Source organism: Dicentrarchus labrax, unplaced genomic scaffold (assembly GCF_905237075.1).
Source record: "Dicentrarchus labrax unplaced genomic scaffold, dlabrax2021, whole genome shotgun sequence".
Classification (NCBI taxonomy): domain Eukaryota; kingdom Metazoa; phylum Chordata; class Actinopteri; family Moronidae; genus Dicentrarchus; species Dicentrarchus labrax.
Window position 1 is genome coordinate 24,442,007 of NW_026136711.1, and position 24,155 is coordinate 24,466,161.

Consider the following 24,155-nt stretch of genomic DNA (forward strand, 5'->3'; position numbering starts at 1 on the left):
TTATCTGTTTATACTCCAGCCTCCACTTATGGGTGCCCACAGGAGGCGTATACACACTTATATTTGCTTACAACTGCCTCCTGGTGTGTTATAAACCATTTATGAAATGTCAATATACTGCTAATAAATTCTAAATAGTAAGAAGGAAAGGAAAAACTCCAATGAAATCTTTAACAGTAAGAAGAAATGAAAGGCTCTCACAAGAAAGGTGCGGCTTGTTGATGCCTAATGGGAAGCATGATGAAATAAGGATGAGCAAACCTCTCAACTGATATCTGGCTGTTCCCTCGGCACATAACAGAAATAATATATAAAAGAAAAAATTTTTACACATTGGATCTTATTTTTGTAGTTTTGTCTATTATTGGCCATAATTCATTTTCCCCCCAGTGGCACATTATATACTTAAATATCCAGGGTTTTTTTAGTCTGTGGGACTTTAACCTTTTATAAATGCAAAAACAACGAATACATGCACCCTCACTCATACAGTTTAATTTTTTATTTAATTTTGTTTGTGACTTTGGATGTAATTTGTTCTGTTCTGTTTTTAGGATATGTCATTTGTTCACACATGAATGCTCATCCGTGTATTCACGTAAGTGTTGCCTGTACTGGGAATTGAACCTCTTGCGCTCTTCTGAGAAGGATGGGTCCCTTCACACATGCACACACACACACAGACACACACAGAGTACGTAAACGGATGTGAACGTCCATATCTCCAGTGTGGCAACCAAACGGATGTAGCTGCAGAATAGGGTGAGATGGGAGGGAGGGAGAGAAGTAAAAGGGAGAAGGACAGTGCTGGTTGCAAAATAAAACCATTAAAGGGGCATCTAAAATTAGCAACAAGCACTTTCAGTTCTGCAAAACTGGAGTGCATCATTTAAATTGAACATGAAAAATGAAGAGGACAAGACTCTCATCCAGGGAGGAAGGATGGGAGGGTATTCAGGGTGAAGGACAGATTGGAAATAGATGAGGAACACTTGTTGAATACAGACCAAAAAGAAAACAAATAGTTTTTTGTTATCATCTTTATTAGTAGAAAATGTTTTACACCAACTATTAATACAGTAAATTTAATATTAAAAATATTAATAAATGTGGTTAGATTCTAAACATATTTAAAAACACTTGTTTCTGTCTTGGCGCTTATGGTGTCTGGCACTGATGTGTAAAATATGAAAAGAATGTTAGAGAATATACCTGATTTATATTTGAATTATTCAAGCTGAAATTGGCTAATACAGCAGTGATAAATCTACACTATATTGCTGGCAGATAAGACTATAAAAGCAAGTCTACAGTTTGTCAAATGTAATGTGGGTACAGTAAGAGCTGACTCACAGGAAGCATTATCAACACTAACTGGGATAATACTAATGAAAATAAAACATGTGTGCTCATCAATAGTCTCTTGGATAAATAAAGGTTAAATTAAAAGTATTTAACAATGCGGTCAGCCCAGAGTGACGATGAAGGACCTGTACACCTCTCTGTAGGCATTTCGGAGCAGAACATACGGAAAGCAGCTCTCCAGCATGTCTTGACTCAAGAACGGAGATTCCTCCACAATCTGAATGAATCAATGTTGAAAGGATAAAACTGAAGTTATTCTGTGTTTTTCTTACTGTCAACAAATCCCATTAAAATATATAACACCAGTCTTATATTTGCATGACAATCATTTTCTATGACACAAAATTACTTTAATATATTTTGTGGATTTCATAACATTAATACCATTTATTCTCTTCTTACTTTATTTAAATGTAGTATCCACTTTAAAGTATGCCATTATAATAAATGGTTTATAAGATGTCCTTAATGACTTAATTGTTAATCATTCATTTAGTAGTGCTTTAAAGATAAGGAATAAGCCATTATAGAGACACTGCAGGCGTGATGGCTTCTTGTAAAGAGAAAAATCTCAGTTAATGAGGGGTAAAATGTTTTTCCAGCAGGCAATTTATAAACCTACTTAGGGCTTTTTGTAAATTTGAAAATACACAATTATAATTGTACTGGCAAACCTACCATGTGTAGGAGCAGGTAGATGGACTCTCGGTTTTTGCTCTCCATTCTTTCCACATTTTGTCCCAACTGAAGCAGAGTGGAGGAGGCCATCTGTGGAATAACACAAAGTTAGAAAAAGGCAAATCAAACAACTGGAACGTTTTTACACTGGTGGACTCGACCTCAAGTGGGGCAAAGGTTGGCAGAGTCTTGAGAAAGCTCTTTAAGTGAAATATTGTCAGAGTAGTGTGTCCAGGAAACCACTTATCCCTCGTCATATGCCTATTGCATTTATGACTTTTTCTTTGTATCCTGCCACAATCATCATGTTTTCTGTTAAGCTATTTATTAAATCAGTGCTCCCCAACCTTTTTGCTTGTCTACCTTAGACCCCTCATCAGCACAGTTCAACTGAGAGTGATTTTCTCTTCTAAGGCTTTCTTGTTCAGTTTTTAGAGGCCTGAAGAGGTAAAACTTAACTGAAAAAAAGGTTAGATAAAAGTCTGAAATATAAAACATAATATTAAAGTAGATTCATCTTGTAACCATTATATTCATTTACCTTTTTTAAATTGAAATGGTCAGAAACTTAATAAAAATCCACTCACCAGGAGAAACTCTTTAAGCTGCTGCGCAATATTCTTGTTCTGAACAGTGAACATGGCAGCAGCCAGCTGGTTGATAGCCGTAGCTAAACAGTGGATGTTGTTGTTGTGGCCTGAGAAGATAAAAACACAAAATTCAACACTGAAAGATAGAAATAATAGAATAACATGTCCTGTAACTTTAGCCACAGAGAGGATGTTTCTGTTATCCGACAATTAGAAAAAATTTACTTAATGATCCGTAACTGCTCACAGGGTAAATCTATTTCAGAAGTATGCCAATGGAAAATAGAGACAAAGAAAATAATCTGAGACTAACGCCACCCTGTGCTTTGATAAAAATCTTGGCTATTTGCTGCTCTTAATGTTGTCGTCCAGGCTCGGAGCCAAGCGGTTAGGGTCAGCAGGGCCACATGCCAAGAGTAACTGTATCAATGCACGTCAGCCGAAGTTATCTGTAAACAAAAGTCTCTCAACAGAAACGTGTTTCTCATTAACTAACATACTTTGCTTTGGACCAAGTCAGTCAGAATGGAAAGTATGATACACAGAGATGCTAATAAGCCTTGTGTTTCAGGGTGGAGCACCTTTTTTAGACACTATCAGCAGCTGGTCAGTAATGGCTGGAAGAAGTAGTGATTAGTATTTGGTAGAGGGCTGTCTGGAGACTAATTACTGTCAAGCAGTTTGTAGCAGATGGAAATGAATGAATGAATATGCACCTCCATGCTCCCGGCTATAGAGAGAGTTGGGGTCCAGGGCCAGGGTAGGCAGGGACACAGCGATGTAGGCCAGCAGCAAACAGGACAGCTTGTACTCCTCATCAACTGACGTGTTATCTAAAAAGGAAACATTAAAAGGATGAGAGAACAACCTCTTTTCCTGACAACTAAGCCATTAGAGCACGCTGTCTACAGAAGTGGCACTAATAGCTTTAGTGTTACCTGTCTGCATATTGGCAATAGCTGTGACGAGGGTTGGATCAATATCGCATGTGTACCCTGCAGCAGAAGCCAGCTCAAAAATGCTTAGAGTCACCTGTAAGATCAAAAAGGATGAAAGGAAGTGCAGCTAAAACAGGCAGTTGCATAATGCAGACATGAAGTGAAATTTAAATTTAATGCACCATTTAAATTTTCATTTTGTTGCATCGTATTGCCCCATGCTGAGAAACACCATGAAAACACAGCCAGCAGGGTGCTGATCTACACTAGTATGTAGTAACATACTTTATATTCTCTAAGGAGTGACACTAAATCAGTGGTGGGTGTCTTTGTCTTGACACAAAGGTTTTGATCTTGCCCTATTTCTAGTTTCATGCATGGCTGGCCTGTCTGGGCAGAATGTTTCCACTGATGTGGTTTAGAGTGCAGAGCTGCAGCAGCGATCAGAGTCTCTCTCACGGAGGCATGAGGGGGCTGCTGACGTCTTTGGGGTTATCCTGGCCCCGGTTGTGGCACGGCTGTCATGCCTCACTCAGAGGCCAGACGTAAGTAAGGGAGGGGGAGTTCATGAGTCACAGTCGCACAGATTGCTCCAGAGGGAGATAAGGAATTTAATTTGGTTGGTACTAGAGAATATAAAAAATGTGTTGCAACTCTCCCACTCAGATCTACTGGTGCACTGTTGTCTATTATTTAAATAGATTACATTCTGCCACACATTGTGCTACAGTATATTGGGCATTCTTAACCTAACATGGCAATCAGTCAATTCCCCAAAGTATCAAATGTAAATACATTTGGATTAATGTAAATACAGTAATATGCTATCAACCTAAATTCTCCCACAATAAGTTGTCCCTGTGAAAATAAACTCTTAATATGCGGTTGATAAACTGTGATGGGATGATGGATATACAGGGAAACTTAAATCCCTCTGTGGGATTTCAACACATAGATGCATTTTTTACAGTGCATAGAGTGGTATAAAAGCTGTGTTTTACCTTGATGTCATCTTCAGGGGAGATGAAGTCTCTCAGGCACTCGATGGGCCCCATTAGATATGGGCAATGCTTCAGCAGGATCTAGATATGACACAATATTACGGAGATCATACATAATAAAGGAAAGACCTTCATATGTCAAGTGGTCAAGGGCCGTTTTCTTCTAGCTATATATAATATGAGATTAGGAACACATGGAACCATAATTCACCTGTAATGTTTATTTATTTATATCTGTACACTTTTGGTTGCATTCTTCATTGAATGGTTTTGTTGTTTTAAATATTGAGACTGGGGATAAAAAGGAACACTGCAGGATAATAATGTGTCCGATTAGAAATAAGGTTGATCAGACAATAATCTGTGATTCCCATTGTCGTTGTTTCTTTTAATAAACTAAAACTAGCTTCAACTTTCACCCAAAAAGATAGAAAATCATAACTCAAGGTCCACTTACTAGATTTTTTCCAGAGTTTTCAGCTGTATGGAACTTCAGTCATATAACAACTGATGGTCGTATATAACTCGAAGAGTAAGTTTGTAAGTGAACCTAGAGATATTTCTAAAACAAACACTATTCCCAAGGGCAAGAATGAATGAACTCTTAATTTTAATTGTCCTAATTTATAAAGTATCACATTATCTTGTCTGTTGTACCTACACTGTATTACAAACACTTATCAAATATCAAATATCTAAGAGTTTTATATTATCATCAAATCTTATTGGCCATTACGTCTTTCAGGCAGTCCTGTGCCATTGATCTGAAGGACAGGATCACCCCGATGATGGTCATCCTCTTCAGCACGTTCTCTCCACCTTGAAGTGCATATGAAACAGATCAGAGGCTCGCTGTTGTATGTAAAGCAGTGTCCTTTAGTACAACACTGTGAGTGAATGTGTGACTAGTTGCGTATCACTGGGAAAATAATATTATCATTCTTAAGTGTCTGACAGCTCACCTGGTTATTTGCACTTCAATTACTTTCTGATACTTTGGGTGCTAAGAAAACAAGAGTATCGTTCTAGGAAATGTTGGCAAAGTAATAAGATTATAAATTCTTATTATTACTTTTTATGAGCTTTGTAGAGAGATTTATAAAATATAAATGTTAATGTACTGCTGAATTTAGTCTTTGCATATAAGTACGCTAAATTGTGCTTCTTCATCATTCTTTTTATTAAATTATTAGCAATAATTCAACACACGCTTCAGGCTCTGCCCCGTCAGCACACTTTTGCTAATGATTAAATAGAAAACTGTAACTGCATCAGATCTTTTTGACAACATCTCAATATTAGTATGTATTTAAAGGACCAGTCAGTAGGAGTTAGTGGCATCTAGTGGTGTAGTTGCAGACTGCAACTTCATCATTTTCTAAGTTGCGAAGGAGAAACTACGGTGGCCACGAAAACGTACAAAAAACCACAGAACAACCCTATTTAGAGCCTGTGTTTGGTTTGTCCATTCTAGGCTACTATGGCAATTTAAAATGGAATGTGACCTGCGGCGTCTGTAGATATAAATGGCTCACTCTAAGGTAACAAAAATACAAAGATTTTCAAGTGATTATACACTAATGAAAACATAGTTATGCATATTATATTCCATTTCTGCCAATAGATCCTCCATAATATTACACACTGGACCTTTAACTCAATTTCATGGTTGTCTCTATATTAAAAATCTTACAGAAGTCCACATATGGTATATTCAGGATAGCTTATCCAATCCTCATAAGTGTTCAAAAAACATGTTTGATGTATTGAATTAATAAGATCATTTTAGAAGACTAAAGTCATGTTAGCCGACAGTTAAAATGTGGTGTACAAAGAACACGGTCCTGCTTGCAAACTCAAGATATGTCAATCAGTATAGAAAGGATAATCACTTCTGCTTCGAATGTGATTCATGTATGCTCTGTTTTCTTGTTATTGCTCCTCTTTTTAATGTCGTCATGTTCCTTTTTCTCCTCCTGCCTGCCTTTCTCGGAACCTTTTATAAATTTTTTTTCTTTCAATCCATTACCTCTTCCTTCACCTCCTCCTCCTATCTCCTCCTTCCCCCTCTCGATTTCTCACCTGTCAGCCTCTTTTTAAGATTGGCCATTTCCTCTGGCTTATCAAAGTTGTTCTTCATCTGTACCAGGACGTCCATATTCTCAATCACCAGTTTCTAACATAAGAGAAGGAAGTGAAATAAGTGACAAACACCCCTTCAGGTGGGAGATATAATGGAGAGAGGTCATAGCTGTGACAGATCTGTCTCTCAGTAAGTTCAGAGCTCCAGCTCCTCTTCCTCTTCAATCATAGGTGTCAAAGTGGGGAGTCTGACACAGTACAGCACTACTAACTGGTTTTCTGTATGTGAGGATCAACTGGTATCTGGTAACTGAAGCACAATAATGCTTCTACATGCACCCATTTCCCTGCTAAATGAGGAAAAGGAATAAAGTCATTCTAATTTATTTTCTTCACTAGAATGTATCTTCTAGTGAAGGAAATATTCATATGCTTTAGTGCACTCACAGATTTGACTATACCGTAACTGCTGAAATGTTTTGACACAGATTGTTATACTTATATAAATATATTATGTATACAATTTCATAATGTATGAAGAAATGTATAATGAATAACTTTGTGCGCACTCTGGCTTTGCCATTTGTATGCCAGAGAGCTAACGTAAAGGCTAGCTGGTTGGAATAAGCGTGTAAAATGATTGTATTACATCTTTTTTTCCTCAACTACACTGTGTCTGATCAAACTGCAACCTCCATGGCTGGCAAATGAAGCCAACATGGAAGTACAAAAGACGGTTTTGGTCCCAGTGGGTGACGTCACAGAGACTTCATCCATCTTTCAATTATACAGTCTATGCTTCTGATGTTACTATGCCTTTGTAGTGCAGTTAAGTTTCCCCACTACATACAAATCAGTTTTCAAAGCCTACAGATAATTCATTAGGCCACTGATCTGCGTCCTTTGCTTCATACTGTACCTTCAGCTCACTGATTTGAGAGGTGATGTGCCACATCAGGTTCTCACTCAGAAACTTCAGGCCATATGGACCAATTAGCTCCGCCAGGGCCTGTAACTCTGTTCAGAAGGTGATATGAATAATTTAAGAATCATGATTGGACGAGGGATCAACAGAAGCTTAAATTGAAGTTGATGTCAAGCAGCCAAGCATGTTTACAAAAATGCATAACAAGAACCAGGCTCATGTGGAGATGTTTGTTTCCAGTGTGGTGTTTCTACATTAATCTGATACAGAGCTTCTCTCTATCTCTCTATCTATCTAAAAATACTAAAGGACACTGATTAAATCGAAATCTGTGATTGTAGCTGAATCAATGAAAGAGAGACCACTGCAGCTATTAGATTTCACTTAGCTCAACATCTCCTAAATATGGATAGATAAGAATGTGTGTGGTTAAAATTGGAGGTGGTTAATGGATGGGCAAGTGAGTCACTGTGAGGCAGGCAGATACCTCGCTAAGGAGTAAATATAGACAACGATGATGACGTTGTGAGGGGGCGTCTATTGAAGTGCAGTGGTCTCCAAGGCACTGTGTGTGCATGCCTTATGAATACGTCTCTGAGTGTAGATGTGTATAATCTTTGCTCGTTTGTGCATGAGCTTATGTCTGTAGTGGAAGGATTATAGCCTTAATACAGCCACATCTTCTGCTCCTACAAGGTATTATGGAGTTAGGAAGGGAGGTGATGTGGAGGAGAGACAAGTGATGCTGGAATAGTTATGAGGCAGGGACAGAAGAGCGGGGGAGATGATAAGCAATACTGAACTTTACATTAGCCAGGCAGTGTCAGAGTAAACTGCATGACAGGCAGTGTGAAAGAAAACACCGCACACCCCCACAATAACAAGCTCCACATCCTCTTGAGCAATAATTCTCCCTCTGCATGTGGTGTCGCAGGAGTGAACGAGACCTGCCAAGTTGTGCCTTTTGAAAAGAGTGAGTCATCTCTTGGATCTGTGGGCCCTTGATTGGTCGAACCTTAGAGTGGAGGGGAACTTCTTGATTCTGTCAAGTGTAAAACCATGTGTCTGCAAAAAGTGAAATTTGTGGAAAACATTTCTTCTGGCACGTGTCAGGCAAACATTCTCATAGAAAATAATCTGTTGCAAGGTGTTGCAGGAGCTTAGATGCATGAAATTAGAGTACAAAATGGAAAAGTTCATAGTAAACCTCTCCCAAAAGTTAGAGTTGTCGCCATGGATACTAAACTCTGCATGTCACTGATGACTGTCATCTGAATTACTTTAGCCTATGATGCAGCATGCAATGAGGGCTTCGTATTATTTGTCCCTCCTTTCCATTGTCAGCAAAGGTGATAATATTTTGTTATCAGAGCTGTGAGCATTCATCCATGTCATGAGAGATGTATCTTAGGGTTTATATTGACGTACTGACTTACGCTACAGATTAAACGACTGTAGACTCTGGAGCTGACCTGATATATCTGAGAACTCCTCTGCTCTGAAACTTGGGTCGTTGTCAGTAGTCTGGTTGACAAAGCAGTGCATCGTAGGACAGTGGACGATGAGGGAATTGCTGGCCTGACGCAAGAGACTCTCCAGGTACCTGGAGTGCAGAAAATAACAAACAAATATAATAAAACTTTATCAGCCTTTACATGAAAGATGTTTGAAGGAGGCAAAGGAAGCAAAGCAGATAGAAAAACTAGGAGAGGATGTACTTGGCCTTGTACCCCACCTGCTGTGCTATATTCATGCATGCTTCCTGTGCCTTTCTGAGTATGATGGTTGTCTACATGTCATTGAATATATATTTGGATATAGGTGTTTTAAATGGATGTGGCATACACTAGATACACCTATATAGTACACACACCAGTTTGTGTAGAGGGTTGTCATGGTCGGCCCTCCACGTGAGTCCAGCGGCTGTGTTTGTTGCAGCAGGACGCTCTTCACCAGCCGGGTGACGTCCACATTGATGTAGCCGGAGAGGCTGTGCAAGCTGGCTGTATAGGCTCTTAACTTCGTCAGGAGGTCCGAGGGACGGGCTATCTCCTGGGTGGTCTGATTGTAATTGGCCATTCTCACGATTATCCTGGAGAAACACATTTAACCAACGTCAGTTATCACCAGGCCAGGGTGGACTGAGGGCGGACAGATGGGACCTTAAAACTGGTTAAACGAGCCATGGTGGCATGGTACTATACTCTCATTAGGTCAGCACATTCACTGCTTCAGGGCTTCACTCCAATTTTATTTATTTATTGTCAGGGCCCCTCACTCTCTCTCTTTCTCTCCCCGACTAGACTGTATTTACAATTTTCATGGAAGGACCAATCACTGGAGCATGCTGCTATTCAAAGGGCACTAATTTTAGGGTGACAGGGGAGATAATCATCAGCTAAGACGGGGAGACTAAGCAGAGCATATACACAGAAACATTAGGTTGCCCTGGTACCAATCCCTAATCTAAATAACAGTTAGCACTGAAATGACACAGAGCAAGGGAGTGACATGATGGATCTCTTCTCAGATTTTTAAGTGGGTGCAGCACAGCCTGACACAGAGGAATCAGATAGTAAAAGCAGGGTTCATTATAGTGATGGAGGAGACATTTCACAAGCAACAAGCTCCAAATGATCCCCCTAATTGTAAGGAGGACTGTGTGCCAAACTGAAAATGAGTGACAGTTTGGGGAAAATGCAGCTTGAGATCCTTTTGAGCTTTTCCAAGTGCTCTGTCACATCCTGGTCAGTGGGTTTAACTTTTCCACAGCCCCTGTTCAGCATGTTGGTTAGCCTACTGGACAGTATGTATGCGAGTATTCACACAATGAGTTAGCAGTATAAAATATATTAATACACTGAGGCAATTGTATAGCACATTTACACACTGGCAGATTAAACAATATTGGGTGGACAAAATGTTCTTTTCACAATGAAAGCAGGCTGTCATGTCAGTAATCAGCATATTTCTGACAGTAATTGTGGAGATGCGGAAGTGACATATGCAAAAAAGAATTCTGGTCCACATGAAAGAGGAAGAGAATATTGCAATTGTCATCTCATGGACTGTTTATACGCCTTTAGGACTCATTATTCAGACAAATATAATAATGCCCCCGTCCCCACACAGCATACTCAGAGAGGCGTATCTCCAGATGAGAAAGGAGGAACTCTGTGGGAACGATGATGTGGTCGAAGACAATAAAGTCACTGCAGAGGCTGAAGCAGGTGCACAGCTCTGTCAGCATCAGATGCATCTTGTCCACACTAGGAGATGAGGGAGAAAGAGAGAGAGAAGAGAGGATGCAAGTCTTTAGGAACTCAGACAAATAAGGTAATAAACATGTTGGAGAATTGTAAAACATCTCCAAACTGAGACAGCAGGGAGGAAAACTGAGAGGAGTGAGAGAGAGACAGAATTACAACATTTCAGACTAAATTAGTGAGCTTTCTAACTGCAGCTATATACAGAATATGATGAAAACGATGAAAACACCAACATAAAATGTTCTGCTAGTAAAAGTGTTCATTTAATATGTTGAGGCGTTTTGTTTCAAATTTTAATAGCTTGGTTTAGTGCCAGTCAATCCTGATTGATTCAACTTGAAGGGTAATAAAGTTTAGAAAAAATAATGCCTTGCAGGCAAGAGCATTTTAATCCTGCCTTCGGGATAACGGGTGTCATGGGGTGAAGGAAATCATTTGAAAATGTCAGCAGGTATTACATTTTTTTGACAACATGAACTGCATTAGCCTAATTCTCACCTTTGCAAATCAGAATTGTACACTGTGAAATGCTCATTTAACTGCCCTTTGACCTAAACATGTGCTGTTCCTAATGCTGCATTTCTCCAGAAATCAGGGATATATTAATCACACTCACTTTTCTAAACTTCTGCCAAGTCAGTATAATTACTGAAGAGTGAGATAAAGAGAGAAAAAAGATGATAATAAAAGAAAAGCTGACTTAGTGACGACACTCCGGTCTTTCCTCAAGCTTTCAGCGCCTGGCTTCTCTTTCTGGACCTCTCCTTTCTTTGGCACAGGCTTCTTTTGCTTTCTATGGCGAGCTGCGCTGATGGTCTCAGCACAGTGCTTGGGCTGCAACTAAGGGGTTATCAAGTGAAAAGGGAGGATGCAGAGAAGAAGAAGGAGAGAAAGAAAGAGAAGAAAGACAGAGGGAGGAAGAATTCAGTCCAGCAGATATTGGGTAACATGCTCAAAGACAAACATGGGAAATTGCATTGGAAGTATTTAAAAGGTAAACACTTTGGTCATATTTTCCTCAAGGGATTAGAGAAACAACACTGCATTAATAAACTCTAGAGTTTTAGACCTGTCTTATCATTTTACAAAGTCTGTCCTCTGCCTCCAGCTAAACTCACTGATGGCAAGCTGTGACTACTATGATTATATTTGGATATGGAGTTTGGCAGAATCAATCTGTGCTACAAAATTAGTTTTTAACAAAATAGACTCAGACTTCACCTGGTCATTGAGGTTGCATTGCTCAGCGCATATCTCTAACACAACAGTGCTGGTCAGCTTGGCTATCTGCTCCAGGAAGGTCACACACAGGCGCAGACTCCTCTTCTCCATTGCCTCTATCTACACACACAAAGAAGTGCAGTATGTGTATGAGTGTGCACATACGTACGACACAGTTACGAATGTATGAAGGCACAGAGAATTGCCTCCCTGAACACACACATACACACAGAAAATTGAAAATCATATTTTCTTTCATAGGTTCCCTACTTACATTTAGCTTACTGCTTACTATATTGGAAGTGTTTAAAACAGAGGGTATATCCTTACTTAGAATATCTCTTGTTTCTCAGTTGCAGTATAAAGTCAAAGAAGTTGCCATGAATGGAGAACATTACTTGTTGCTTTCATGATATAGCTGGTGACAAAAAGTGCTAGGAATCAAACCAGTGTATTCACCGCTTCTGATGATTAATAGCTTGGTCAGAAAATGACTGAACACTGACCTCTTCTGGGCAGATAGGGTGCCCACACTGGCTGAAGTGAGTGCAGACTAATGGGAAGGCCATGAGGTAACGCTTCATGGTCATCTCCTCGCTGCTCTGGCAAAACATCTTCTCAAAGACACGCGGGTAAAAGCTGAGAAACAACACAAAGAATTTAACCTTGGAAAAGAAGAGAAGAGAAGAGAAGAGAAAAGAAGAGAAGAAAAGACACTGACCAGAGTATGGACACCTCAGATGTCTCCTGCAGAAGTTCTTCCACACTGTCCACCATCCTGGTGTGAAACTGAATCATGTTCATCACCTTCGCTAAGTCAGTGTAGTCCTTTATTGGAAGAGGGGCCTTGTTCACACTTGTGTAGGCCTAAAACAAAAGATAAAGAAAACTGTAGGGTGGTATTCACCAAGTATTACAATGATAATTGAATATTGGGTGATATTTGATATCTTGCAAAAAACCTGCCTACCTGTAATCTCAACCAGTCCAGTCTAAGTGCTCTGAAGTCAAACTCCTCTTTGTTTTCCACTGCAGAGAGAAAAATGGAATACATCATTATTCAATTTAAATTCCTCATATTTTTACATAGAAAAAATTATTGCGTGTACACAAGCTAAGTTAATTATATAGTATTTGGTTGTGAGAACCTTGTTTGACTGACAGAGCAGACAGGTTGGAGACGAATGAACTCATCAGAACTGACTCCTCTTCTGGACACACATAAATGTTCTGCAGAGGAGAAAAAAGGGTTTCTAAATGTATACTGAAGAAGGAGGATAAGGGATACATTCAGTAATAAAAAAAAATAGTTGGTTTTCCCCTTTCACCCACTTTCTGCACGTCAGTTCATTAGAGAACACAACAGGATTTTAGCAGGATTTTATCTTGCACCTTTTACTGTATAGCACAAACACACATGCTCATATTATCTACCTATGTTATAGGTACCTGTATGGTGTCATTGAGCACCAAGGCATCAAACTGAGCCAAGTACTGGACATGGTAGCGCTGAACTACATGGTTGTACTTTTTCATCAGACCTCTTAACTTCTCCATGTAGAACAGCAGCTCTGCCATTTGACTGGAAAAAACATAACAAGCAAATTAATATCAAAAATATTTACTTTCTATTACCTTACATAATTAATGTTAGTACAAATAAGCCATTGTAAAATCTCTTCTGCATACTTAACGATAACTGCACTGCTCAAACCTCCTGTACATAGCTTCTGCACTGTTGAGAGACATCTCAAAGAGTGGCATTGCAGTGAAGGAGAACATGCTAGCTGCCAGATTTTTGCACACTAATATGACACAGTGGTTTATGTCCTCTGCTCCTATGACCTACTTGTCAATGTAGTCATCAGGCGTCTTTATCTTTGGCATATTCTCAGAGTGCCTGACGAGCCACAGGACCTCGTCACGGGAAAATGAGAGAGCCATGAAGACAAACAGGGCCTTGGGGATTTGATTGGCACACAGAACAGAGAAGAAAGAGGAATGTTAGGAAAGAGTCTCAGCTAAGATTGGTAAAAGTCATGATCACTATGAAATGAAGGGTCATTCAAAGGAATCCCCCCCCCTCCTATCAAAATATTCTCCAGAGTCCAAGATGTGTGCAGGATGGAAGCTGGATCAAAGATACCACTTTTTTAAGACATGTGACCAGAATTTCATTTTGGACTGACAACTTGTAATAACGAAATTATTTAAATTCCTCAAGCACAGTTTTTATCCTCATTATTGTACTTCTACCTTTGGTCCCAGAAGTCCAGGTTCATCCTCCAGAACTTTAAATAATTCCTTCAGCGCTCCTCTCAGAAAGTGTCTCCTCTCTCTGTGCATAGCTCCACTAACAATAACATAGGGAATGGACATGGATATTTGGTTCTCAAAGCTCATTTCAAACACATCAATAAGTATTTATAACACAAAAGTTGTAAAAACCTTGTTTCTTGACAGTCTTACCTGTTGACTAAAGCATGCTCACGACATTCCTTGATGTCTGCAATTCGCTTGCTATAGCTGACAAAAGCAAAGACAAAATGAATCAACAATTGCAATCAGAAGATAATTAACAATCAAAAACAATAAAGCAGTTATAGATGGATTAATTGCAACAGTCAAGCAATATCATGTATTTGCAGTGGAACCAGTTATCTTCTGAGACTAATGAAGATATATGAAAAAGTCTTAGATTGTAATCAGTAGGTGCTGTCTCTACAGTACTACAGCGCAGTGAAGTGAGAATGGCTTAAGATGCATTTTAAATCAGTTATCTCCTTTGTTAAAGGACCAGTGTATAGGATTTAGTTGCATCTAGCAGTGAATCTTCAGATTGGAATTAGCTGCACACCACTGGCGATCTGTATTTGGCAACCTGGGGATGAGAATGGGCTGTGAAGTGTGGGAGAAACTACAGTGGCAGCAGAATTTGTCTGTTTTGGGCTACTGATGAAACATGGCAGTTCAACAAAGCGGACTCCATGGAAGGCAACCCACAGCATATGTAGATAAAAACGACTTATTCTAAGCTTACAAGAACAATTCAGTTAATATATTGAGGTGATTATACACTAAATAAAACATACCTATGAATATTATATCCCATTCCTACCAATAGATTCTCCTAAATGTTACACACAAGACCAGGGTGCTTGCTTTATCTTGCATCCATTGCCTATTATCTTGTGTTTTAAATCTGTATTCAACTAGGACTTTTTCTTACAGTGTGGAGAGAGTACACTGTAGCAATGCAGCTCACATACCCTTTGAAGCAGTCGAAGAGGTCCTCAGAGACCTTGTGTATGTTGAGTACCTCATCTCTGGTGAGTGTGAGGTAGAGGCCACTCCGCAGAGCCATCTTCCACAGCTCTTGGGACGCCTGGTTTGTATTCAGGCTGGTGTGGCACAACAAGAAGCCGACTGCAAGGAGATTTTGATTTGAGTTTTCAATATATATTTTCAAGATGTTAAATGTACATAACCAAAATTGAATTTCTTGGAAATGTTTTGGATTGAATATTAGCTGCTATTCAAAGTAAAATCTTATGCCAATAGTCATTTATAAACATTTTTAACAGGCAGTGCCTCTAACGGGCGATTCTCTCACAAGTAACACTACTAAATGTGCTTTAGGTACAACAGGACAAACAATATTTAAATATACTTGCATAATGTTTCTATATTTGTATAAAGTTAGCATATAGAGGAACCAGGATGAGTAATACTTACTAATGATCCACCGCTCCATCACTTCCATGGACAGGTATTCACATGCCATCTATGGTGAACAACAAGCTTATTAACTGCTTGTTATTATAGCCACATTTACTAAAGCCTTACATATACTAAGATTATGAAGTAAAATCTTCCTGTCAGCCAATATAAACTGTAATGGTAGCCATTGTATTCTTGTTCCGGGCTTTAAAAGAGGAGATTCTGGGGATTATACACCATAAAATCGTCTGTATGTGATGCACATTACTTTTCCTTCCTGGAAATATTAACTATCATCCCTTAATGATTTTTAAGAAAATGAAAAACTGCACCAGAGACCAACCAGTGTTCTCTGTAGAATTTAAATGAGCCATCTTTTGCTTTAAAATATATTGTATCTTTTCATTTGTTGCCTGGAGGTCCCTTTCTTGGCTGGGCTAGTGGTTCTTTTATGAGGAAGCCAAAGGCAACAGAGATCATAACATTACATCAAAGGGGCTGTAATGGTCGAAGACAAAGCAGAGAGGATGACAGAGGACTGAACCATGCAGAAAAGGGAAATGGGTAGAAATAAAAGTTCAGGGAGGAGCAGAGAAGTCAAAAGACAATAAAACAAATCATGTTCTAAATGATAGCTCTATAATGGGAGGGCAGGGAAAATGGGACAGGGAGCTTCAAATGTTAATAGGGCTGTCTCTGACAATACATATATACTCTTATAGCATCTTTTGGCTGTGACAGCTTCTCTCATTCTGTGCCTGACATCACTGGTAAAACCATATTTTAAACACTACCGCCCTTCCTCTCTCTTTCTCCCTCTGCCAGAGATAAATACAGGAGGTGACGGGAAGGAAGACTCACAGTGTTGCAGCAGGCTGGTTCCAGCATGGCAGCTGGAGCACTGAGCAGGCTGAGGAGCTGGGCACTCCGCCACTGCTCTGCTGGCAGGTTCCTGCGTGGGTAGACCATATTCAGAGACACCAACGCCGCCGTCACCGACTAGGAGAGAGACAGCGAAAGAAGGAAAACACTGATTGAGGAAGCTGAAGAGTAAATAAAAGTGATTCATATTTTGTATTATTATTGTGTTATTTGTTTTGTATTAAGTTAGTCATGTGTAAAGCACTCCCAAGGTACAGCTCTAGTCTCTGGCAATCGTATGCTATGCATTTGCTTACTTTTGGTTGGGGGTTGATTTTCATGGTTTGGACTACAGGCCCCTTAGTTGCAGTTAAAGGAAGCCTTAGTTCAGCATATAATGATATTTTAGACAGTAGTGCTTTAATGGACCTGTGGCTGAATGGGAATCCAGTATCCAGGTCCCAAAATTGTGCGAAAAGCCTTACTAGAACAGTGGAGCATGTTAAAACCACACATAAATAATAATGGTTTTGGAATCTTCAGCTATCATATGTGGGTTTAATGTTTGGTGGCCATATAGCAAGTGTGTATCATTATTTTAATTTTTTAAATATGTGAAAATAAACAAAAATACAAAAATGTTGCTGCATTGATATTTGGAGTTAAATTGAACTGAACATTTTTGCCACCACCCACCTTCATCATCAAGTGTTTATGTGTCTTTGTACTGTATATGAACAGTGACACACTGAGCTTACCCTTGTGTGGGGGCCAAACTCCTCTGTGAGCTTCTTCCAAGGATGCTCATATTCCACAAACATCTGGCCAAGACGTGGGTAGGAGGGGTCACTGCAGGATTTATTACAGTATGCAATTAAACAACGCAGGGACAAGAAGACAGAAATGAACTAGGACATTATAATAATACAGCATTTGCCATATACTGAGCCAGTCTAGCATTACCTACAGGGATTTTACTGATGAATAAAAGGTTTCATAAATTCCATAATTTAATACGGCTTCGTTTTTTGGGTGGCTGAAACAATGAAGAGCTGAGACTGTTTCCCTCTCAAGGGGCTAGCTGTGTGTGTTGTGCAAGTCAAATGTGACATTAAAATGTTTGTGTTTGTGTTCCCTCCTCACGTCTCAACTGAGAAAGGCATCCTGTCTTTTTGGAGTATATAAATAGATATCATCCAAAGTGGGCGGACTCAAAATGTCAGACTTTGGCACTCAAAAAATTTTGGTGGTGGACTGTTTAATTAAAATTCTAATTAATCATCAGGATCTGAAAATTGTCGTATTGATGGATGTGGAAACTCATTATTAAAGCACTTAAAATTAAGTGATTGTCGTAGCTTGAAAACCACCCTTTGTTGAGTGAATGCTGCCTTGATTAATAAGGGTGAATACGTGGATATCCATTCATCCTTAGAATTGCACTGTACTCCATATACTCCACTTCAGCATCCATTAAGCATTTTCCTGTTTTCTCACCTGCTGCCATTGCTCATCTCATGGGCGCAGTTGAACATGCCCACCAGTGCCTTCTTGTCATCAATGCGAGACAGCGTTACGATAACAGACGTGTAGGTTATGATCAGATCCAAGTAGTTCTTGGTGAAGTCAAAGTTGATCGCCTGAAATCAAAATTTCAGTGTAGTCAGTGTCTCTGAAATTACTTACTATTCCTCTGAATACCACATTAGGACATTAGGACATACTGTAGATACAGTAGACCTATATGGAGACCTAAAAGAAAGACAATTATTGTCCAGTTATTCACTGTCATTCTCAGTTTGAGAATATCAAAATCTGTTTTTAGAGTTGACGAGTCAGCTCAAATCTTTTGACTATAAAACACACACACACACACACACACACACACCCTGCAGGCTTGTAAAATGGGAAGAGGAATTTAGCCATGATTTAGCAAAAATGTTATTATTATTATTACTATTATTATTATTATTATTATTATTATTATTATTATTACTTTCTCCCAACCTGAAAACCTGTCTCCAGATTATGATAGATTTGGGGTGAAATATTTCTTTATTATTTGTAAGTTTCAGGTTGTCTAAGGTGAATGCAAAATTTATTACAACTGCAAAAATTACAGCTTAAGTCGCCGTTGTGAGAAATGGGTCTGCCACAGATCACTGAAATATATAGTAGGATATACATAATGCACAAGACAAGAGGTGCCACTTTAATTATGATAATATAAAAAACTGACAAACTGAACAGGAGGAGGCTGGAGGCGGTGAAGAGAGAAAACACAACCTCAGTATGTAGCAGGAAAGAGTAAACAGCATAGTAGCAGCAGCGACAGAATGAAATACAAAAAAAGGAGAAATGAGTGGGAGACGCTTGTCCGATGATCAGCAGATGTTGTGCATGACTTCAGCATTTTACCTGATTTAAAACAATTACAAACCCCACAGTAAATACTTACAATATTAAAGAAGCATTGACAGGCGTCTATGGTGTTCAGCAGCTCATAAACGTGGTCCTGAATGAAGACCAGAGAGGGATTAGATTAAAAAACAGACAAAGACCCACACAACAACATGGCAACATTCAAAACTAGTTATGCCTCTAATGTGATTTCCTAAACTCAATATCATTTTCATAGATTCCTACAGCCTAATAATCATTACACATTTGCACATTTCCATAACATCATGATTGAGTTATTCTCAATCATACAAATACGGATGATGCCTTGGCCTGGCTGCGACCTCCATCACAGGAATATGCAAATGTGAAGGGAAGTATAACAAACTGTACCAAACCACAGTGAGCTAACTGTTCTTGATATTTGGAATAAAATCAATTATTTTCCTATACCAGAATAAACCACTCTACATGTAAATGTATTCTGTAAACAAAGATGTCTAAAATAATAGGTGTGCAGAAGGAAACAGAGAGAAAGAAAGAGAGATAATACCACAAATACCATCACTGTTCTTTATGATCAGATTTGTGTTTTCATATTTAAAGAATAATGTATATTTATTCTTAATTTTAATTCACTATTTGTTTATGTAGACAGTTGTTAGGTTAGGGTTAGTAATCTGAAATTTAAAACTAAAAGAAAGAAAGAAAGAAAGAGACAATCACCCTGAACTCTATGACATCCAGGAAAGAGTCATAGTAGCTTGCTGTGGCTGCCAACACTTCAGATTTCTGTCGCTGTATGCTCGTCAGATGTTGCTGCAATAAACAATAAAGACAACCACTCAAATGTGTAAATGAAACTAACAAATATATAAATATAGTATGGACACAATAACAGTTTTCAAAAGTCTGTTGTTTTCTAACCTCATAATAACATTTGTTTTCTTGAGATCAGGAGCAAAAGTCATAATGTTTTTAAGAGGTCTCACAATTATTATTCATTAACTGGAAACAAAAAAACCTTTTGTGTCAAACTCCAAAAATAATAATTTGATAATGACAACAAAACAACAACAAGCATGTCAAGGCAAAAAACAAACAAACAATGAAGCTTGTGCAAAAGTTGCAGTCATACTTACAATGTTTCCTCTGAAGTCAATGTTGGGGAATTTCTTGTTGATGTACTTGATGGCCGACTCCATGGCTTTATCTGTCAGGAAGGATGGTCGCAGCTTCGGGTCTGCACAGATCTGTAAGGGAGGAAATTATAAAGATGTGAGGATGTTATGTGGTCAGTTTGCTGAAGGGTTTTGTCATATCTCAGTTGACATTTCAAGCAGTAAATCCTTGATTTTTTAACACATTTTCATCAAGCCATCATGTTCTGTGGGTTTTCATTGTAAATGTTTAAAGCAAGCTTGTCAGAAGAAAGTCACTGAATCCTCAGACTGGCCGAGAAAATTGTGGGCAGAGTGAGTAATAATGCTTTCCCCACCTCCCTCGACAACCACTCTCAAGGTGACCTTGAGCAGGATAGTTAACATCAGACTCTTGTGGGGCTGTTTAGAAGCTGACAGTAGAGTGTGTAGCAGCTCCCAAGTGTGAAGTCTGACTGCAAAAAAAAAACTGCAAAAAAAAAAACTGCATGCATGCTCAGCACATCTTCACTGGGCATGGTTTTAGAATGTCTAAAAATAACTCTGTTCTTTCATTTCTCCTCCTGATAAAGACAACCACAACATGTGCATTGCTCATAGAGTCACAGACAGAATACAGTATGTTTTGTGCAGTACACAAATTATATTTACTCATGAGGAGAGTGTCACTTCCTGCTTGTCACATCGAGAAACGTCAGGGTTGTCAAAATAAACCAATCAGTCGTAGATGTAGTGTTAATAGTTAGGTAAGTTAATAGTTAATTAATAGTTAATCACATTACCTAATGTGTTCATTATACATTTTACTGGTATGTTTGCTTCTATTCTCATGTGTGGGTTTCTCAGCTTTGTGTTCAGAACAACTGACATTTGAGATGACTGACAGCTCAGACTGACTTCCTGTTTGCACTTCCTCTTAGGAGAAAGAAGCTCAGTTGCAGTTGGGAGACACAGCTACCTATTCTACTAAGCCAGTATATGCACAGAACACTTTTGTAAACAGTACACAGTGGTTACAATTATCTCACATAATTTCATTACCAGTTTGAGTTACAGCTACTGGAGAGTTTCTTGAATCTGAAAAACTTTACTGGGTGGTTTGCAGCCTTGTATTATTGGTGGTTTGCAACCATATAAGACTCTGTATAACTTTCAAGTATTACAGATTAAGTACTTTAACATGTTTTGCTTTATGCAATCATCATTCTTTGTATTGTAGATATAAATATAGATTGTTATATGTACAATCAAGCTCTCGCTTTTATGGAATCTGAAAATAGAAAATAATGCACACAACTCTGAGTATGATTACATTTATTCCTAAACTGTTAATAACTATGTACTGATGGGTTTACTCTTAGATGTATGTTTGTATTGTGTAACAATTGTAGACACATACAAATTCTAAAACAATCACCAAGCGTAAGACATGAAAGTCAAGTTCCTTATTTCTCGTTTCTGTTACACAGACTACTTGCCTCTATAAATCTTCCTACTCTCCCTCACCTTCTTAATGTAGTTCATGCGTATGAGCACCCCATTTCCTCTCTCATTGAGGATGCTGAGTTTTTCAGCCAGTTTCTGTTGGTAGTCCATTGCTCCAGGAACAGTGCACCCCTTCCTCCGTTCAAGCCTTGGCCTCCTGGTCCCGTGTAGCCGTTGAACCCGCGGAAACAAGTGCACCCAGAGCCTCACCCTGACTCTAAGTCACATGGGGCTCATGGTTGGAGGTGGAGCCATGAGTAGAGTTGGAATGAGTCATCATCCACATACTGTAACTGTTTGTGGAAAGTGGATTTTAATTTATTCATGGAAAAAAACTAAATCAATTCCTAACCAAAATTTTAAAAAATGTCCTATAATTACAAAAAGTTGGCATAAGAAGTGTCTTTGAATAAAAAAAATACTAAAATTTTTAACATAACTAATTACAGTTTCCACAGTTTATTGTATTATCCAACACTTTGATTTGATGCTGAACAGACAATGCATATTATCTATAATATTGTGTTGTGTAAATGAATAACATAGCATGTTTCCTGTCTGTTAAACGTATACTGCCTCTATTGTTGTGTGCAGTTTTAGCTACTTCCTCTTGCTCTGTAAAAAGACTCCTGTGAACAGGGATGACAGAAAGATACAAATGATTGTTGTTTTTAGCAGTAAAGATTAAATACAATACTTTTATAAGGTATAAAATAAGTCAGTAAAAAAAACAGGAAAAGTGATTAATTTTTCAACCATTTTTTAAAGGTCTGAATATTCAGTTCTAATCCACCACAAGATGGCACTATTTACTAAGTGAAGCTGTGTTTCTTGGAGTATGAATGGGTGATCAATTATGTAAGAAATTGTGTGACATAAATGCCTTAACCTGCACAGATTAGTAACAACTGACAAATCAGAATGAGAGGATAGGATAGGAAGGGGCAAGATCGGACATACTGACTACACATTACGTACAAAGGTCGGTTCTGTGAGAGTTTAAAGATAGCATAATATATGCATTGTGATAATAGCATTATATTGTGTAATAACATTGTCATAATAATGTTTCACTATAAATATACAGAGTTTTCTTGCAGGTACATTTTGGAAGGAAAATGTGGCTCTACTCTCTTACAAATGAGCTCAATAGTGTTTTTATCATATGTTATAGAAGCATCTATGGAAGCTGGATAGTCACATAGCTTCCACATCAAGCTATTCACACATTCACCATAATTACTAAGACTAAAGACTTTGTCACGTAAACTAGAAAGGCTCTGAGTTATTCAGCAACCAAGTGTTGTTTCCTGTTTTTTTCTGGAAGGCCCCAATAACTCAGCTTGGAATTTAGTAACAGGTTCAGTAAAGTGTGAATTGAAGAGTGTAGAGTAGGGATACTGTAGAGCTTAGAGAGCAATTTTCTTAATGAGAGTCACTAAAGTCAACCACAGTGAGCGCAACACCAAACTAAGTGATGATTGATGTTAAGTGGACTCGAAGAAATAATCTGTTTATTATCTCCCTACTGGCAGAAGCTCAGAGAGCGGTAGACATGTTAACAAGGCTGTCTGGGAAAGTAGACAGGAGGATGTGGGAGGAGGGCGGGGGGAGAAGGGGGAGTATCAGAGGATGGGGCTTGGTGTTTGGGGGGTACAGAGTTTTTAAACCTCTTACCCTCTGTGAACAAGTAAAAAAAAATTGGATTCTTACCTGGCTCATTATGAAAGCTGTTTGGCTTCCCAGCTCATAATTTGTGAAACCAGGAACTTGTTCCAGATGCACAACCTGCAGCTGGGGCTGAGGCAGCAGCTGAGACAGGGTTATGGTCACAAATACAGATTTCAGAATAAGAATGGAGCTGTGGAAAATAGAGAGGATAATAAAAACTGACATTAGAGCTACTAGATGGTCCAGGTTGCTTTGGGTGGATGACTTAAGTTTGAAGTATGGAGAAAGAGACAGGGGTGGTACGCTTAAAAAGCTCAATACATGTAATGTATTACCAAATTAATTTATAAATATTCTTGAAAAGAGCAATACTAAAACAGTAGTGCAAGAAGCAGATAAAAAATGTTGTATTGCTGCATCTGTTGGTCTCGGTGAAGTATGACTTATGTATGACAGTATAAATTATGACTGAGTCATACAGGAAGGATTTATAGGAACCATGCACATGATCAAGATACAGCCAAATGAGAGAGGGAGATCTTTATATAGGAGGAGTCTAGTTGCATATTCCAGAGAAAATTAACATGGAAAGGGCAAACTAACAAAAGAGTGATAGTAACAAAGTAGAGCACACACACGATTAAAACTAATTAAATTAATTGTGAAAGTGGACGGATAAAATGGCCTAAGACATTAAAGACAACAGGGTATTCCTTGCAGTCTGTGAGCAGGGCTGCAGGAGGAGGTAATGATAGAGGAAGGGTTTGAGGAAGCGCTCCCAGCTCCGGC

General features: G+C 38.7%; 1 protein-coding gene across 2 annotated transcripts; it reads right to left on the reverse strand.

Moving 5' to 3' along the window:
* Nucleotides 1-1,022: 1,022 nt before the first annotated feature.
* nckap1l (NCK associated protein 1 like) lies at nt 1,023-21,904 on the reverse strand. 2 transcript variants are annotated; one of them, XM_051415242.1, is made up of 31 exons: nt 21,717-21,903; nt 20,193-20,303; nt 19,777-19,869; nt 19,109-19,165; nt 18,148-18,290; nt 17,409-17,499; nt 16,651-16,788; nt 15,805-15,853; nt 15,339-15,495; nt 14,539-14,595; nt 14,326-14,422; nt 13,919-14,028; nt 13,519-13,651; nt 13,218-13,299; nt 13,040-13,098; nt 12,791-12,936; nt 12,576-12,708; nt 12,070-12,189; nt 11,549-11,688; nt 10,717-10,848; nt 9,453-9,671; nt 9,052-9,182; nt 7,574-7,671; nt 6,655-6,748; nt 5,309-5,391; nt 4,573-4,653; nt 3,572-3,665; nt 3,350-3,466; nt 2,631-2,740; nt 2,044-2,133; nt 1,023-1,582 (listed from the first exon to the last, which is right to left on the reverse strand). In XM_051415242.1, the coding sequence occupies exons 1-31, from the start codon at nt 21,804-21,806 to the stop codon at nt 1,466-1,468; spliced, it is 3,372 nt and encodes a 1,123-aa protein (XP_051271202.1). In that variant the 5' UTR covers nt 21,807-21,903; the 3' UTR covers nt 1,023-1,465. The 2 variants fall into 2 exon arrangements, 1 of the variants encoding a protein (XP_051271202.1); XR_007886486.1 differs by lacking the exons at nt 1,023-1,582; nt 2,044-2,133; nt 2,631-2,740; nt 5,309-5,391 and having other exon boundaries at nt 3,411-3,466; nt 21,717-21,904.
* Nucleotides 21,905-24,155: the final 2,251 nt, after the last annotated feature.